Below are 19,907 nucleotides of genomic sequence, written 5' to 3' on the forward strand. Positions count from 1 at the left end.
AATCAGGACAGATACCTAACATGTAACTTCAAGAAAGAAGAGGCATCTGGAATACAGGGCAGGGTGGGGATGGGGACACACAGAACTAGTCCAAGAGAATCTTAAGTCCCAAGATTCAATCATAAACAGGACCTGGGCCTACTCACCCTATCTCAGATGGCAAGGGAAGGCAAAGCCCACGTTAGCACAAAATCCCCAATTCAAGAACTGTGAATTAAGATGTGAATAACGAAGCAAAACTAATACAATGAAAAAGTACTATAAGTTAAAATAATCTGAAGAAAACAGTTGTAAATAATTATACTTAGCACCCTATCAAAAACAGTTTGGCCACAAAGAATTCAAAAGTTGATGGAAGAAATGATATAAGAAAGGGCAGCTAGGTGGCATAGTGAGTAGAGCATTGGCCTTGGAGTCAGGAGGACCTGAATTCAAATCCAGCCTCAGACACTTAACACACTAGTAGCTGTGTGACCCTGGACAAGTCAGTTAACCCCAATTGCCCTGCCTTCACCACTCCAAAAAAGAAAGAAAGGAAAAAAAGAAAGAAAGAAAGAAATGATGTAAGAGCCACCTGGAGGGGAAAGAAATGGCTTAGAACAAAAGGCAGAAAACCTTACCCAAGGGTTAGGTTCCCTGAAAAACAGAATGGAGCAATCAGAACTCAGTAGTTCAATGATATCCAGAATAAACACAATCACTTTCTTTAATTAAAAAATGAAAATAAAAAAAAAGACCATGCTAAGTATTATAAAAAACGTGACGTGGAAAAGAAGGATGAGGAAAGTTTGTTTAAGAATCACCAGACTTGCTACAACTATCACCAAGCAAAAAATCTGGATGTCACATTTTTAAAAAATCAAAAAAGAAAACTCTATAGAACTATTAGAACTAGAAGGCAATGTTTAAGTATAAAGAGTCCAGCAGTCACTGCCTGAAATAAATTGAAAACTGAACACATCCTGAATTACTGGTCAAAATCTAGAGCTTGTAGGTAAAAGAAATAATACTTCCAGCAGCCAGGAAGAAAGAAATAAAGTACCAAGGAACCACTCAGAACACACAAGATTACATGGCAAATGATATATAGGAAAGGAAACCTTAGAATAGGAAATATCAAAAGGCAGAAGAAGAAAAAGGGTTATAAACATGAATAATTTATCCTGCAAAACTTATTATAAAGCTGCAGAGGAAAAAAAGTGGTTTTAAAGCATTTCTGTTGAGGAAAAAAAAACTGGCTTGAATTTCTGAAACAACCCACAGGAGACCAGAGTAAAATATTAAGATAAATATATGTGAGCAATTTGAAGGGAATAAATAACTATGAAAAATATCCTAATGGGGAGAAGCAACCATTGTCCCTTTATAATCCCAATGACTTAAGGGGTCAAAGAAGGAACAAAGAAAGATGGTATGATTTTGTTTAATTTTCAGTGAGAAAAATGAGGGGAAAATTAAAATATTAGTCAAGAAATGATGGAAAGAAATTACTGTTTATCATAATTGAAATACACTAGAAAAATGAGTGTGTAAACATGGCACAACAACAATGCTACTTGCCACTACTGTGGCTATGTAAAGCCAATAACACCAGCACACAGAGCAGTTGCTAGCACAGGTTCTTTGATTTGCTTTTTTAAGTAAAGCAACTTTAAGGGGTTAACAATCTTACTTTAATTAAATATACATTTATCATTCACTTAGTTCAGGGATAAAAAGCCAGCACCCTGAACTTTAGAGAAAACACAAATTACAAGCACACATTTTATAAACACAGCAAATAAACACAAATCAGTCTATCCATAGCAATACATAATTACCAGAGAGAAGCACCAATATCTGGGATTTCAAGTCTGGGGAGTGGGGGGGGGGGGGGAGCTGCTTCAATGGCTTATCCAGAGTCTCCTCACCAACACTCTTTCAATGAGTGTGCCCCCAAAGGCAAAAAGCCAACCTCAGAGCTCTGGGCCCTGAGGACTCAGAGCCTACTTAGCAAAAAGGTGTGGAGCCTGGGGCCTCACACCTAGTTAGTGAAAGCATTTGGGCCTGCCTCTAATCAGGCCTCCCTTTGTTGGCCCCACCTGAGGCCTATTCAAGACAGGAAAGATCTTTCACATACAGATTGGCCTTACACATGGAGGGGAAGGTGGGGATACTGAGTACCTCCTGAGCCTTACTTTTGTCTGAACCAAAGAGTAGATATACAATGAATCAACCAATTTAAGAAAAAGGGGTCAGGATCTGTGTGTGAGCAAATAGTTCAGAACCAAATAAAAGATGAAGAGGATAACAAAAGATAAAATGGACAATTTTTATTATATAAAAGTTTTACACAAAATCAATGCAGCTAAAATTAGAAGGAAAGATGCTTTCTGGGGAAAAAAAATCTTTAGAGCAAGTTTCACTAATGAAGCTCACTTCCAAGATATACAGAGAACTGATTCAAATTTATAGTAATAAGAGCCATTCCATAACTGATAAATAGTAAAAGGATATGAACAGCCAGTTTTGAGGGGGAAAAAAGAAATCCAAGCTATCAATAGCCAAATGAAGAAATGCTCCAGATCACTAAGAGAAATGAAAACTGAAGCATCTAAGGTTTTACCTCATACCCATTTGGCAAAGTGGATGAAAAAAAAGAAATTGATAAATTCTGGAGGAGATGTGGAAAAACAGGTAGAATAATGAATTGTTAATGGAGCTATCTCCAGCCATTCTGGAACCATGTCAAAAAATTTTCCTGAACTTCACATACCCTTTGACCCAGCTCTACTCTCTATCCATGTCTACACCTCAAAGAGATTAGAGAAAGAAAAAAAAGCCCTTTATGTACAAAAATATTTAATAGCATCTTTCTCTGGTAGCAAAGAACTGGAAATTAAGGGGGTGCCCATCAATTGGGAACAGTGCTATCAGAAATAATAATATGGACTGTTTGAGAGGAACTTGGAAAAATTTGTTATGAACAGATGTAACAGGAGAAGAATCAGGAGAATAACTAATACAATAATAAAACTACCGTAAAGACAAATGAATTTTAAGAACTCTAATTAATGCAATGACCAACCATGATTCTGGAGGACTCATGATAAAACATGCTACCCAACCTCCTCCTCTTTGAGAGATAATTGACTCAGGGTAGGGAAATTTGTTCATGTATATCTGTTAAACTGATTTTGTTTCTGATTTTCAAAATGGTCAGAAGAAGTTGGAGAAAAAGTAGAATTCTGTTCATTGGAAAAATAAAATTTAGTTAAAAGAAGAGGAAGGAGGGAATACAAGGAAGCCACTGTTAAGAACAAAATTTCCATATATGCTAAAATGTCTATAGCAGCACTTTTTGTGCTAACAAAAAATTGTAAACAAAGTAGATGCCCATTCATTAGGGATTGGCTAAACAAATTGTAGCACATGAATGTAATGGAATATATTATGCTATAAGAAATTATGTGTGCTATGAATACAAAGAAGCATGGAAACATCAATATGAACTGATACAGAGAAAAGTAAGCAGAGCCTAAAAAATATATAAAATAACTACAACAATGTAAATAGAAAGACAATGACATACCAAAAAAAAAAAGCCACATTAACAAAATTTTAGAGAACAAGCAAGACTTGAATGTAGATATATGGGAGAACACTCCCAACCCACCCCTTCAGGGATTTAGGAGGCCCACAAAGCATTTGTATACGTTTTTAGACTTTTATAATTTATAGTAATCAGTTGTGCTATGATTATCTTTTCCTCTTTTAAAAAATATATGTTACATGGGAATGCTCACTGGGGGAGGATTTGGGATAACTATAGTGACAAGAAACCTTATTTTAAAAAAAGGGGGAAAGGAAAGGGAAGAAGGGAGTTTAAAATAAGGTAGAGTGGGAGAAGAAATATTCACAAAGAAAACAAAACAAAATGCAAATTAAAATGACTCTGAGATTCCACCTTACAGCCATCATATTTGGCAAAGATGACAAAAGTTGAAAATGACAATTAGTGGAGGGGCTATAGAAAAGCCATAATACTGAACCATTGGTAGAGCTGTGAGACAGTTCAACTATTTGGGAAAACCCTTTGGAACCATATCTAAAATGTCAAACAGTAATATACACTTTGACCCAGCAGTAGCAATACTAGGCAAATACCCTAAATAGATTAAAGTCATAGGGAAAGTGCCCATGTCTACAAAAATACTTAAAGAATCAGTTTTTATTTCAAGAGAGAATTTAGAAGCCAAGTGGATGCCCACCAATTGAGGAATGGCTGAACGAACTACAGTATGTAAATGTAATGAATATTACTGAGCTAGAACAAATGACAAATTCAGAAAATAATGAGAATGTTTGAAAGAACTGATACAGGATGAAATGAGAACCAGAACTTGCATGATAAATATAATAATTTAAGGGAAAATAACTGAGTCTCCCCTCTGGAAAGAACCATGATAGCTAAGAAGTGAAGAATGAGACATTCATTTCTGGATGGCCAATTCTGATTTGTATTACTTGGCTATATTTATTTGTCATAAGGGAAGAACTCTCGGAGAAATAGAAACAGAGATGAGTTAGTAAATAATGATAGAAATGCTAAGCACCAAAAAGTATCAACAAAACATTAAAATACATAATTAGAAAACAAAAAAGTTCAGAAAAGATATACATCAATCTTGTTACTACTGTGTTAAGTCTAAAATACATTTTTAGAAAAACTAACAAAAGTCAAAGGTTTCATAGAGTTCTTTTTTCTTCTTTATATACTGAAATGGTTATGTTTAAGTTAATAATAAAAGAAGAAATTTTTCTAGAGTGGGGTGCTGTAGAATAAAAGAAATGTTAGAGATTAAGATGAGAAAATGGGTCAAGAGAGACAGAGATTGAGATTAGAAGTTACGTCTGATCTCAGAAGGGGAAATGCATGGGTACCAACTTAAGACAGGGCCATGGTGAGAGGCAAAGAAGGGGGATGAGGAGAAGGTATCTGTGGTAGACAACATTATAATGGACTTTATCAAGAGAAAGTGGGTACAGTAACAGAGCACCTTCTCTGAGTAAGAGCTGTATCACCTCCAATAATAAACACCATCCTAGCAGAGGAAAAAGATGGGACACTAGAGATAGCCAGAGAGAGAGAGAGAGAGAGAGAGAGAGAGAGAGAGAGAGGGAGGGAGGGAGAGAGCGCGCGCGCGCGTGTGTGTGTGTGTGGTGGCAGGGTGAAGTGGGGTAGAGGGTGTGTACGGATTAAAATATAGGATAACTTGACCTTAGAAATATTAAAGAAACATGGTAAGGGCAAGAGGTAGAGTCAGACATCATGATTCAGAATTCAATGATTGCTACCACATGATACTATTTCATGAACTGACATGTCTAAAAATGAAGCATGAAAAAAGAAGTCAGAACAGAAACAAAAGAAAAAAAATAAACACATAAGAAGTATGAAGGGTTAGGATGGAACAAAAGCTAAAAATCTGAGTAATGTCAAAATAGGAAAGAGGAAGAATAAATTTGAGTACTAGAAGCTCCACCTGGGAGAAAAGAAACCAGAATAGCCTAGAAGGGGATACAAATAAGGAGAAAAACAAAGTAAATGTGACCCTCCTGGAAAAGGTGACAAAAACATGCTGTTTATTTTAAAAGGCTGGGGCACAGGGGACAAGGCAAGATTTTGAATCATACACTTATCTGAGCTGGAACAGGCAAGGAGGAAGAAGGGAAACAGAGCAAAGAAGGTGTGATTGTGGGAAATTAAGAACTTATTCAAGGAACTTGGGACAGGGAAGGTATGTAGGAACAGCAGGGTGAGCTTACGGGAACAGACTACCTAGCAACAGAAACAATACTTATCTCAGGGAAAAAGTGCTAACTTAAGAGGCAGAGCATGAATTTAAATACAAAATAAATAAACCGAGGAAGACATAACCCTAATCATCGGAACCTAAAATGTAATTGGATGGCAGAATGGATAAGAAAACACATGTAACAATTTTCTGCAAATGCTTGTAGGAATTATAAACATGCTCTCAAACAAAGTAAAAATATCAGACTAGGTAAAACAAGGAAACTAAATTAAATGTAATTCATCATTAATAAGAGTAAACATATATTCACCAAAAGGCACTGCACGTAAATTCACAAATGAAGAGTTAATTAAAGAGTTAAAAAAAAAGATAGGTTTTAACATAATAATTGCAGATGATAATGTTCTTGTCTTAATGCCGAATAAAACTGTTCATCATAAAGATGAACAGAAAGAAAAATACAGAACAGACTGTAGAAGTTATCTTTAAAAGATTTATGGAGTTTTAAATTTTTCTTTTTAAAATTCAATTATCAAAAATCACAAACATTTCAAAACATGACGGATATGGGAAAAGCCTGTACAAGAAATTGAATGACACCACATTCTGGATTTGTATGATTAGACAAATATTAACAAACTGTTACTTTTTTTAATCCTTTGTGTTCCTTCTTTCCCTCCTCTCCTCCTCTCCCTCCCTTTATGCAACTTTTAAAATACTTTATCAATTTTATCACTATCTGAATGGGAAAATTAAAGAACATGCTTATTTTGCAGCATTACATGATACATTTACAAAAACAGACTATGTGTTGGGTTACAAAGAATAATACACAAATGTGATAGGGCAAAAATATCAATAACATACTTTATGTATCATAACCCAACAAAATATCCATTAATACAAGGAATATAAGCAAAAGATACAAACCAAAATGGAGACTTAATAATGGCATCCTGAATTATGACTGGATCAAAGAACAAATCATAGAAACAATTAACAACTATGTGAAAGAGAACAATAATGATGAGACAACATACCAAAATTTTGGGGGTGCAGCTAAAGCAGTCCTCAGAGGAAAAATTATATCTCTGAAAACATACATTAACAAAATAGAAAAAGAGAGGATTAATAAACTGAGTATTCAATTTAAAAAACTAGAGAACCAACAAATTAACAAACAAAATAAGCACAAAAGAAGAAATCTTGAAAATTAAAGAAAGAGATAAAAGACAACAGAAATGATAAACAAAACTAAAAGCTGATTCTTTGAAGAGCCGACCTAAACTGATAAACATTTAGTTAACATTATAAAGAAAACTAAATTAAAAATTTTAAATGAGCAACATGAATTCAAAACAAAGAAATGAATATAATTGCTTGAAACTATTATTTACAATTACATGCTAGCAAAAATTAAGAATTTTTTTAAATGGATGATTACCTACAAAAATGACACCCAAATTAAGAAAACATGAAAGAGAAATCCTACACAAAGGAACCTCATAAAGCAAAACTGAACATATCAACATGGAACTATAAAAAGAAAACAAAAACATTGGCCAGGTAGATTTACAAGTGAATTGTATCAATAATTTTTAAAGTAATTTATACCTATTCTATATAAGTTATTCTCAATAATTAAGAAGTACCCTATAAAACTCCTTTCTGTTGACAAATAAGGTTCTATGACTAAATCTGAGCAGAATAAAGCAGAGAAAGAGAAGTATAAACCAATTTTCATTAATTAATTGATGCAAATTTTTTAAACTCTAGAGAAATTACTGTAATATATCAAAAAATAGTTATTATGACCAAATTAGATTGGTATGCAAGGATAACTTAGGAAAACAATTGACATAATTCTAATAAAAACAACTTCCTCAAACTACATTACTATATCAAACACAAAAAAGTACCCTGACAAACTAGAACACTAATTTTTGCTGAAAACTCTAAAGAGCTTTGGAACAAAAGGGCCATTTCCAAATGTAGTAAGAAGTCTATTTCTGAAATAAAAAACTAGTATTATCTGAAATGGAGAAACACTGGAAGTTTTTGCAGGTATAAAGCAAGGCTATCTTTTCTCCCTTCTCTTATATGACAGTTCTAGAAATGACAGCAAAAGTAAAAAGACAAAAGAAAGGAGTAACAGGGATAAGCATCATCAAAAGTAAACCAAATTAAGTGTTAACATAGGACACAGTGGTGTACTTTTAAAAAAAAAAAAGCTCAGAATCAGCAAAGAAACTGAGACAAACAAGAGCTCCAGTAAAGTGGCAGTATATAAAATAAATCCACAAAAGTTATCAGCATTTATACATAGAAATAACAAAAACCAGGAGGAAATATTAATCAATTGACAAGCATTTATTAAGCACCTACCATATGATAGGAACCATGCCAAGTGCTAGGGTTAAAAAGACAAAAATGAAACAATCTCTGTACTAAAATAGAAACTGCACAAAATATCTGAGAGTCAATTTACCAAGTGACACTCAAGATTTATATGAAAAACATTTTATTCTTTAAATGGAATTATGACCTACTAATTGTAGCCATGTTTATCAATCATAATTGAACTGTACCAATGTAATAAAAATAATAAGCAAAATCCTGAAACAATGAAACTTAACAGGCCAATGTTTGATAGACCCAAGATTACTTGGTCAAATACTACCTCCCTATTCTGCAAGAACTGTTGGGAGAACTGAAAAGCTGTTTGGTGAAAAATAGATTTAAAGCAGTACTTTTATACCATATACCAAATGCCAAATGGATAGGACATCTAAATATAAAAGGTTATATATTTTTTTAAATTGAGAGGAAAAGGGACAGGGAGGTGTACCTTTCACATAGGAAGAATTCTTAACCAAATAAAGATAGAAAAGACCACAAAAAAAAATTTCAGTGAAATGAAATTGAAAATTTTTGTAAGAACAAAAATCAATGAAGCAAGGAAAAAGGAAATTGCTGGATGGGGAAAATGCTTTGTATCAAATGGCCAATAAGCATCTAAAATTCAAGATACAAGGATATTAACACAGACATACTAGGACAAGAGCTATTCCCCAATAGATAAGTGGTCAAAGGAAATAAGCTAACAAAATTAAGCTAACAAATGAAGAACTGAAGACTATTAACAACCATATGAAAGTGTTCCAAATCATTACTAATAAAGACAAATGAAGATTAAAACAACTAAGATTTTACCTCATATCGAAAGTGGCAGAAATAGCAAAAGATGGAAATAGTCAACGATGGAGAGGCTAGAGAAGGAAAGCCATGCCAATACAGTACTATGGAGCTGTTAACTAGTGAAACCATTTGGGGAAATAATTTAGAATTTTTTTTTTTAATGACCAAAACATTCCTATGCTTTGACCCAGGGATGATATACTGGGCATACACATATCCTAAGGAAATCAAAGACAGAAACGAAGTTTTCATATAAGCCAAAATAGCTAAAAGAGTACTTTTTGAAGTAGCAAAATAATTGGAAACAAAGTGCTCAATGATTGGGAAATGGGTAAACAAGTTTTGGCACATAATAGCATGGAACTACCACATAAGATATAACAAATATGAGGAATTCGGAGAAACAAGGGTAGGATAAAATGATGCAAAATGAAGTAAGCACAACCAAGAAAACAATATATACAACATAATAAGTGCATGTAAAAATAAAAATTTAAAAATAAACTGTCAAAAAAAGGGTAAGCAACCTTAATGACTACTAAAGTGTAAATGTAAAAAACAATAAAATGAATGAACACAATGTAATTATGACATGCAAAGACAGACCTAGAAAAGTGACAAGAAAAACCACTTTATTCCTTTTGCTGAATGGGTGTGAAATGTTTCATATGCAATTAGATGCAGTTGACTTTGTTGGTTGCTTTGCTAAAATGTTGGGTTTTTAAAAATATTTGTTCCAAGGAAAGACTCACCAGGTAAAAGAGGCTTTAAGGGCTATACTGGGAAATTAATACGATGTAAAAGTGAAAGGCATCAATAAAGCTTTTAAGAAAACCAAAAGAAAACAAAGACGTGAAGAAGTGGAACAGTTCAAGAAAAGTCAGAGTAGACCTTTGCTGGTGGGAAAATCATGTTTCATTATTTTAAAAAAATGTGAATGAGAAAATTTTAGTATTACTCCATATCCCTACTTTCCCACCTCTACAAGTTTTCTTTTTTAAATAATTTACACACAGACATATCAAAGGCATCCCTGAAGATGTGAGAAGGAAACAGGAAGTCTTTTAAAAATACATGGCGTACTACTTCTTTCAGCTACATTAAGTGACTGGAAGGTATTGAAAATACAAGATCTCATTGCTCTTGCCAACTGACTATAAAAAAGCTATTTTATTCTATGGAGAAAATATCTTTAAGGCTCTCCAACAAAATTTCTTCTAAAAAAATAAAAATCATACAAGATTTTTTGAAAGACTATATAGAAATAACTTTATCTGGTGATTATTAATATCAAGAGAGGGACAAAATAGAGAGCTATATGCTTGCCAAAATTGTATGCCACTGTCGTGGAAGATGTGCAACAAAATCCAAATGGAAAAGGGATTCTCTGTAGAATTTATGATGAGGTCCTCCAGATGATCCTGTTTACAGATGACATTATATTGATTAAATTAACCCTGGAGAAATTACATAGCTTTCTAAAATAAGATTTATTATCGCTCTGATAAATTTGGCCTCTCTTTCACAGAAGAAAAAAGGAAATGGATAAAGAATGCCCTTTGTCCGAAAGAAAATGTGAGACTAGAAGGAAAAACCACATAGCTTGTCCATATGGCTTAGATATGAGAATGAGCAATGAAATGGGCCCAAAAGTGAAAGAGAAGAAAGTAGACTAAAATGCCTTCAGAAAATTATGTGTAAATTTTATGTCCCTTTTATTGTCCTAGAAAAAAAGGCAATGTTCTTCTGAACACATTATATATCTACAACTTATAAAAAATCAGAGTCTTAAAAATTAAAGTTGTGTGTCACTCAAAGAACAACAGAGAGCTGTATCATGGTCTCATGAGTTCCCATAGGTTCAACTATCACCTCTTTGCCCTCTGACATCTATATATTCAGTTCCAGACTCTCCTAGGAACTCCAAGTTTCACACCAACATTATGTGCTTATTATATACATCTGTGACTGGATGGTCCATAAACATAAACACCTCAAACTCAGTAAGTCTGAAACATAACTTGTCATCTTTTCTCAAGACCCACATTCTTCTTCCTAGTGTCCTAATAAGGGCTCTACAATTCTTATCACCAAGATTTAGAGTCATCCTCAGCTCTGTACTTTCACTCGCTCTTTATATCTAATGTCTTGATTCTACCTCCACAATAACTCTTATATCCACACCTTTTCTCTACCCTCATGACCACCACCCTAATTCAATAATTCATCACTTCTTGCCAAGACTATTATAACAGCTTCCTAACCACTCTCCAATCCATCTTCCACACAGCTGACAAATTAATATTCCTAAACGTCAAGTCTAATCATGTCACTCCTCTGCTCAAAAAGCTTCAAGGACTCCAGGACATAACACAAACTTGGTTTAACACTTAAAACTGCTTATCTTCACAGATTTATTTTACGTTATTTTCTCTCACATAGTGCGAAAGCAGAAAAGTAATTACAAACACATCTTTGCCCATCTCACTAAGTCGTGTAGCCACCACTTTAGGGTCCTCATCACCTCTCACCATGTCCGCTATTAAGAGCCTACTAATTGGCCTCCCTGACTCAATACTGTTTCTTAAGTTTAAGTCTGATAATGCCATTGCTCTACTCAATAAAATAAATGGCTCCATAATGTATTTGACATCAAATATAAACTCTTCTTTCAGACCTTTAAAGCCCTTCACAACCTAACTCCAATCTTTGCTAGGCTCATTATGTTACTTACCCTCAAGAGTCTAGCCCAGGAGTATCAATCTTAAATAGAAACAGATCCCTCCTCAGCAAACTTAGAAAACCAAAAATTAACACTATTTATTTTGTACTGTATTTTTATTGATTTTAAAAGTTCCCAATTACATTTTAATCTAATTCACACCACCCTGCCTGACTGCCTAGTCTGACAACTTTGATCTAGCCAAACTGACCTTCTTGTTGTTTTTCTCATAGGTTACTATCTCTATTTTGTCCTAGAATGCCCCTCCTTCTCACTTACCATCTCACAGTTCAAGCACTAATTCCTACATAAAGCCCTTCTTGATTCCCCCTCCCATTGCTATTCCCTTCCCTATTTACATATTTATTTTCTACTTATTCTGTGTATTCTTATATGTGTTCATGCTATCAACCCCCCAAAAAAGTAAACTTCTTGAGTAGGGGCTGTTTCATTTTTTGTCTTTGTATTCCCAACACCTATAAATAGTTCCTAACACAGTAAATACTTAATAAATGGTTGTTTATTGAAATAATTGAAGAGTTTAGGAAGAAAGTGCATGGGGGCCAGGAAAAAATAAAAGAACCCATATTTTACTGACAGGATAGCAATGTGGAATATCTGCATTTATTTGCTGGCAAACTACTTATGTATTTCAGAGTTTATTCCACAGACTATGGCTTTGGAATATATTGAACAGCATACTAAGGATGGTGAAGTGGTGATGGGGACAGAATAGGACTGGAAGGATTTCTTCCAGGCTTCCACTGGAAGATAAAAACTGCATAGGACCCTTAAACATTTCAAGTATATCTTGTAGGCCAGGCTACTTGTATGATAGTGAAACGTGGGTTGACAACTAAAAAGCCTACAGCTCCTTCACCAATTTTCCATTATAACTCTAGAAGATGATCTGCCAAGTCACATGTTACCTAAGTTGGTGGAGGAGTCCTCAAACCAATAGAAAGCACAGATTCTTTATAATTCCCTGAATGAGAAGCTTGCCCATGTTTAATTTAATGGGAATGCTGACCCTGGATCAACTATGATACCAAGGTACAGAGAGCAATAGAGAAAAGGTTCCAATATGTTTTTGACATTCATTTTATTTAATTCTTTGGCAAATGGCAAATACAAATTTAGTAATTTAAAGCAGTTATAAATTTAATGAGACTATCTGCATCCTCTAAATTTGTCACAAATAAATGGACTGTTATTACTTCTCTAAGTCAATACATTGAACCACCGTTAAGGTAAAATTCTCATACTTACTTTTCAAGCTCTTCTTGAGAATGAGCAAATGTACAATTTGTTCCTCGTGGACACCCCCCCTGCTGTCGCAGATCTCGGCACATACTAGTTTTATATTTGCTATTTGGCTGTGGCTAAAAAACAAAAATAAAAGTGATTGCATTTAAGATGCCAATACTGTTTAAATTTATAAAAAAGGAAAGACTAGTTACTATTCATCCCTGGATGTTAAGCTCTTTCAAATCATACCCTTAGCTATGTCTTCTCATTAGATAAGTAAATTGCTCAGTTTGCCCATAACTAGGTGACTACAAGAGAAGTCCCATACTGTGTGGTACAGCAACCATTACAATCTTTTATGGATTAACTGAAATTGGTTCAAATGTCCTATGCACTGGGAAGAAAATAATATGATGATTCTCACAAATGTTAAAAAGGACCATTTTTTTAATCAACTTAAAGTTCTCTACTACAATCAAAACAAAATATTTAACATTAAAGAATTAAGTCTAGAATGTATAAATGATGGTATAAAAAAGAAAAGCATTTCCAAGTATTTTTATATGAACATGACATATGCAAACTGCTAGGCTGATTGTCTAGAAAAACTAACAGACCTCCTCACTGAGATTCATGGTTGCTTGAAAGAGTTTGGTCTGGCCACCAAAACTGGGAAAAGAAGAGATGAAGAACACTTTGCCAAGCTACAATAGGCAACTGGACAGATGTATGTGAGTTAGTTATCTGGGATACATACTACATATAGACAAGTGGCTGGGCTCAAAGTCAAAAAAAGGAAAAGAAACTAACTCATAAATATGAAACTGTATGGCATTTTCAATTATCCTCAGCTGACAACAATAAAAGCATATATTATAAGTATTCTTCAGCTTATGTGATACAGCTGTGAATTCTGAAATTCATGTAAGTTAAACAAATATTTATCAAGAACCTACTAAATGCGGGACACTATCAGTCAACTAGCATTTATTAATCACCTACTATGTGCTAGGCACTGTGTTAAGTGCTAGGGATACAAAGAAGGACAAAAGAACAGTCACTGCTTTCAAAGATTCAGACTAATGGAGGAAACAGCCTGTAAATAATTGCACATAAACAAGATATGTGCAGTGAAGATATGAATTTCTCTTTGTTTTGTTTTTTTTTTGAGGGGGAAAGGCAGGGCAATTGGGGTTAAGTGACTTGCCCAAGGTCACACAGCTAGTGAGTGTGTCAAGTGTTTGAGGCTGGATTTGAACTCAGGTCCTCCTGACTCCAGGGCCAGTGCTCTACTCACTACACCACCAAGCTGCCCCGAAGATATCAATATTAAAAAGTCCCGGGAAATGTTTCATGGTGGGACTTTAGCTGAAATTTCAAGGAAGCCAGGGAAGCTAGGAAATAGAAATGAGGAGGAAGAGCATTGCAGGCATCACTGACAGCCAGTCAAAGCACCTGGAATTAAGAGACAGAATGTCTCATGTGAAGAACAGCAAGGTCAGTGATACTGCAATGCAGAGTATGTGGAGGGGAGTAAGGTATAAAAAGACTGGAAAAGTAGGAAGGGGCTAATTTTGAAGGACTTAAAAAGCAGAGGATTTTATATTTGATTCTGGAGGCAACAGGAAGTCACTGGAGTTTACAGTATAGGGGAATGATATGATCATTTTTAGGAAGATCAATCAATACCTGAGCAAAGCATGGACTAGAGTGAAAAGGGACTTAAGGCAAGGGCACTAAATAGTGTTGTTGTTCAGTTGTTTCAGTCATATCTGACACCCCAGGAACCCATTTTCAGGTTTTCTTGGCTAAGATACCGGAGTAGTTTGCCATTTCCTTCTCCAGATCATTTTACAGATGAGGAACTGAGGCGAACAGGGTTAAGTGACTTGCCCAGGGTCACAGGGCTAGTAAGTGTCTAAATAGTAGGCTACTACAATACTTCAGGTATAAAAGGTGAAAGAGAGACAACGGAGGTGAAATGAGACAGAGTCCATGCCCTCAAGGAGTTTCTAATCTAGGAAGAGCAATAAAACATAAACAAAAATAGCTATCATAAAATTAGAATATGATACACAGTAAGAAGGACACAAACTGCCATAAGTAAAATAAGGACCACTATGAGTTGGGTACTCACTTGTCAACTTAAGTGTCTAACTGCCTTTCTTAGTTTAAAGCTATAGGCTTTATAAAATCCACTGATACATATATATACACACACACGTTAAATGTTAATAAACACTTATTAAATGCCTACTATTGGCCAGGAACTGTACTATGCTCTAGACATACAAAAAGGCAAAAGACAGGCCCTGCCCTCAAGCTTATAATTTATGGTATAATACAAGAAACAACAAAGGAGAAAGCCAGACAAAATACTATAGGAAAATAGAAAAAGGAAAGAACACTTCTACACTTTCACTGGGCGCAAAAGCAAAGGCTGGAAATATTACCTGGGGTGAGCTGGAGAACTAGAAAGATTTAAACAAACACAGATGAGGGATTGCATTCTAAGCATAAAGGACAATTTGTGTAAATTCAGAGACAGAAAATAATAGGATAGGATAGAGTAAAAGGTAGTAGTCCAGTTTGGCTGGAACATAGAGTAGATTTTGTTCAGTTCTTGGTGCCATAGTTTAAGAGCAACAGTGTTAAGCTAGACATTATCCATAAGGGGGCAACTGGTTTCTCCATGACTTCAGTAACTGGCTTACAATATTTCTCTCCTTCCCAACTCCAACTCTCATTACTAGTGACATACATATCGACACTCCTTCAAAAATCCTAACTGCTGCATTCCTCAACATACATACTTTCCATGACCTACTATTCCACTCAACCTCAACCACACAAAAACACAGTCATACTCTTTATCTTACCATCACCTACAAATACACCACTTCTACATTCAAGAACTCTGAAATTCCTTTATTCAACCATAATTTATCTGCATTCCACCTCTCCTTCTTGCTTTTCTTTACCAAAACCTAGTCTTTAAACACACAGTGACCTCTAATCCCTTAACCCTTCAGTTCCTTCCTATGCCATTACTCCTGTACCAGCCACTCTCTTTCCCTCTTCTAGAATTCTTAGTGAACCAGTTCAACTACACACTGTCCTTAAATCCCTAGCTCCCTTGTATAGTCGACTGCACCTGCCAAACCTCATCCTTGGATGACTTTCATCATCCACTCCCTTTGCTCATACATATATATGATGCTGAAAGAAGGTAGAGAAAATCATCTAACTATTCTGTTTGGGTCCACCACAAATTTTATGTTATACAACCTAAACTGGACCCTCACTACTGCTAGGCAATCCTTCTACATCTCCCTAACCAACTGATTGTCTCATTCTCCACGATAGCTACTCTAAATCTTTTAAACCTCCCATGGTTTTCGTCCCCTCACTCTAAAAGGCACAGGATATACTGGGGCAGGGACAGCATCCTATGTTAAGAACATTTACATGAGGAAATCCAGAAACCTGGAAGATACTTATGATAGAATGCATTTAGATAAATCAAGAGAGGAACAAAAACAACAATACTGTTATAGGAGCATAGTAATGACCACCTAGACAAGAGGAACAATTAAAATTTGGGAAACTTCACATACTAGATATGGGAAGCTGATACAACAGCAATGGAGACCTCAATAACCCAAAGCTTTCTCCTCCTGAAAAGCAGAGTAGCTAATAAATTTGTTACTTGACTCAGTGATAATTACATCCACTAAAAGACACAGGAACCAATAGGAGAAATTTCTATTCTGGATTAGATGCTGACCAATGAGAAAGAATGTCGCTAAAGTAGAAATAAAAGGAAAAGTAGGTATTTTCCATTAGGAGATCAAAGACAAAAAGATCCAATATATACCAAGATATTTATAGTAATACTTTTTGTACTAGCAAAGAAATAGAAACAAACTAGATGCCTACTGACTGGAGAATGGCTAAACAAGTTATAGTATTCCACCAGTACCCTAAAGACATCAAGAGGAAAAAAAAGGAAGTAATGTTGGGTAGACCCTCTGTTGTTAAATTTTTGGGAAATCATGATTCACACAAGACAGGAAGGCATGGAAGAACTGCAATATGCATTGCTTGCAAGCTTCTGAATTAATGACACCAAAGATCTATTTAAGTACATGAATGTAATGGAATATCACTTTTCTGTAAGAAACAGTGAATATAAAGAACAAAGGTAGGCAGTTAGATTTACATGAATAGATGCAAAGTAGAATAAACAGATTCAAGAAAACAATACACACAATGACTACAATAACACAAATGGAAAGAACAACAACAGAAACACCATGTAATTATAATCACCAAGTTAAACTCTGAAGAAGAGATATGAGAATCCACCTTCCTTCACTGCAAAGGTAAGGGAACATGGAGGTGGAACATAACACTTATCATCAAACTTGATTCATGTGTTGGTTAGTTTTAGTTAACTATTTTTTTTCTTTTTTTGTTTTTAAATTTATTTATAGCAGCGCTTTTTGTGGTGGCAAGGAATTGGAAATCAAAGGGATGCCCACCAATTGGGGAATGGCTAAACAAATTGTAGATGTAACAGAATACTATTATGCTTTAAGAAATGAGAAAGAGGCGGACTTCATTATAACCTGGAAAGAGTTACATGATCTGACGCTGAGTAAGGAGAGAAGAACCAGGAGATCATTATACACCATTACAGACACATGAAATCTGTAAGGACTAACTTGACTCCTCTCATGAATACAAGGTTCAAAGACAGCTCCAAAAGACCCATGATGGAAAAAGCTATGCACATCCAGAGAAAGAATTACAGAGTCTGAATGCAGATTGAGGCAAACTATTTGCTCTCTTTTATTTTCCCTTCTTTTTTGGTTTCGTTTCTCCTTTCTCATGATTCATTCCATTGGTTATAATTCTTCTTTACAACTGGATTATTATGTAAATAAGTTCAACGTGAAGGTATATGTAGAACCTACATTGGACTACATGCCATCTTGGCAGGGAGGGGGCAGGAGAGGGAGGGAGAGAAAATTTGGAAACTAAAAACTTGTGGAACTGAATGTTGTAAACCAAAAATAAAAAATAAATTTATTAAAAAAGGCGGGGGTGTGGGGGGGGAGCTAGGTGGCACAGTAAGTAGAGCACTGGCCCTGGATTCAGGAAGACCTGAGTTCAAATGCAGCCTCAAACACTTGACACCCTTACTAGCTGTGTGACCTTGGGTAAGTCACTTAATCCCAATTGCCTTGCCTTCCCCCACCTCCAAAAAAAAAATTCTTTGTTATAAGGGACAGATCTTTGGGAGGGTGGTATATATTAAGAAAATTAAGACTATAAAAAGATATTAATAAAAATAAAAACAAATATATGATGGAAAGTTTTTTGGGGGGGAAACACTGAGTAAGAGTTTATTATAGAAGAGAAAAACAACGCATAGTTTCACATGTATCTTAGATTTGGGGAAAATAGATTTCAAAGTAAAAAGGTAAAGATGAGCCAAAGGCCAAATATTTTACAAAGGGAGTTGGCCCAAGAAAATGGCTAGCTCTCAAGAACACAATTCTACAGTTATAAACAGAAATTACTGCTACTGGATACAAAGAATGCGCTGTTTTTCTGTAGAAGGGAAATAAACGGAAAACAAAGATGTTGGTAACCATTGACAGGTGGGGTGGCTGAACAAACTGTGCTAAATAGCATAATGGAATTATTATACCATAATCTTATTATAACATATGAACTGGCAAACAGGAATTCAGAAAGACAGGAAAAACTGGTAGGAATTGATGGAGAGTGAAAATAAGTCTAACAAGGACAACATATTCAATGAGTACTATAGCATAAATTAAAACAACACTAAAAGGCAGACAAGCTCAATTTAATTGTAATGGACTCTCTTGGTTCTAAAGAACAGCTATTTCCTTCTCAATACAGTACTGGAAGACTACTGAAGTAGAATACTAAATAGGCAGATAACATTATTCGATCAACTAATTTTGCTTAACTATCTCTTTATAAAAGGGAGAGGTAAATGGGGGCTTCGGGGTGGTGGTAGAAGTACTGGGAAATGACTGAGATTAAAAAAAAAAGGTACTAAAAAAACTTAAAAGAGAAAAAAGGGTATCTATCTGAAGAGAGCAATATGGAATGGGAGTGAACTCATAAACAAACTCAGGTTTTCAAAAGATACAGATAGATAGATAGATATTTACATATATATGTATACACATATACATATGTATATGTATGTATAATATCTATGTCCATCCTCTATATATTATCTATGTGATATATATGTGATTGATATATGTATATATGTACATATGCATGTATGTGTGTATATGTATACAGAATATGTATGTGTGTATATACATATATACGCATACATATACACACACATACACAAATGAGACAAATAAATGAGGATAAACGCTACCGGAGTTTTATAAAAATTTTATCAAATGTATTAAAGGTCAGAAAAAAATGAGGTTGGCAATAAGTCTAAGGGCAACCAAAAGTGTTTTTAAACCATGGCACAGGTAAAAGCAGGATCAAAGGGTTAGGGAATTACTCAAAGTACACAGGATAACAAGTGATGGCAGAAGGTTGAACTACTCAATTCCTAGTTTTCTTCTGTTTACTTTTTTTTCCCCTTCAAAGAAGAATGATCTGTGGATAGGGAAAGAGAACAAAAATCATTAAAAATCTAAACTATGCAGAGGCAGCCATCTACCTGCACCCACTGAGTTTAAGTCACCAATCCCAGACAAATTCTTATGTGATTATGAAGATGAGCTGCTAAGACTTCAAAGATCAATGATCTTTGAAAGATCATGAAACTAAGAGTACTATGAAGGGCAAATATTCCAATTTTCAAAAAAAGGGAAGAGAGTGGAACTTGACAACTACAGACCAATGAGTAAGCTTTGCCTTCTGCC

General features: G+C 34.9%; 1 protein-coding gene across 3 annotated transcripts in view; it reads right to left on the reverse strand.

Moving 5' to 3' along the window:
* The window catches only part of RC3H2 (ring finger and CCCH-type domains 2), a 63,073-nt gene that overhangs the window by 19,222 nt on the left and 23,944 nt on the right, over window positions 1-19,907 (reverse strand). For 2 of the 3 annotated variants that reach the window (XM_036750390.1, XM_036750391.1), the window contains exon 9: window positions 12,988-13,100. In XM_036750390.1, coding sequence (XP_036606285.1) covers window positions 12,988-13,100 — 113 coding nt within the window. Of the gene's footprint in view, window positions 1-6,838; window positions 6,890-12,987; window positions 13,101-19,907 lie in introns of all 3 variants that reach the window. The other variant, XM_036750389.1, reaches the window with a different exon arrangement.

Source organism: Trichosurus vulpecula, chromosome 3 (genome assembly GCF_011100635.1).
Source record: "Trichosurus vulpecula isolate mTriVul1 chromosome 3, mTriVul1.pri, whole genome shotgun sequence".
Taxonomy (NCBI): Eukaryota; Metazoa; Chordata; class Mammalia; order Diprotodontia; family Phalangeridae; genus Trichosurus; species Trichosurus vulpecula.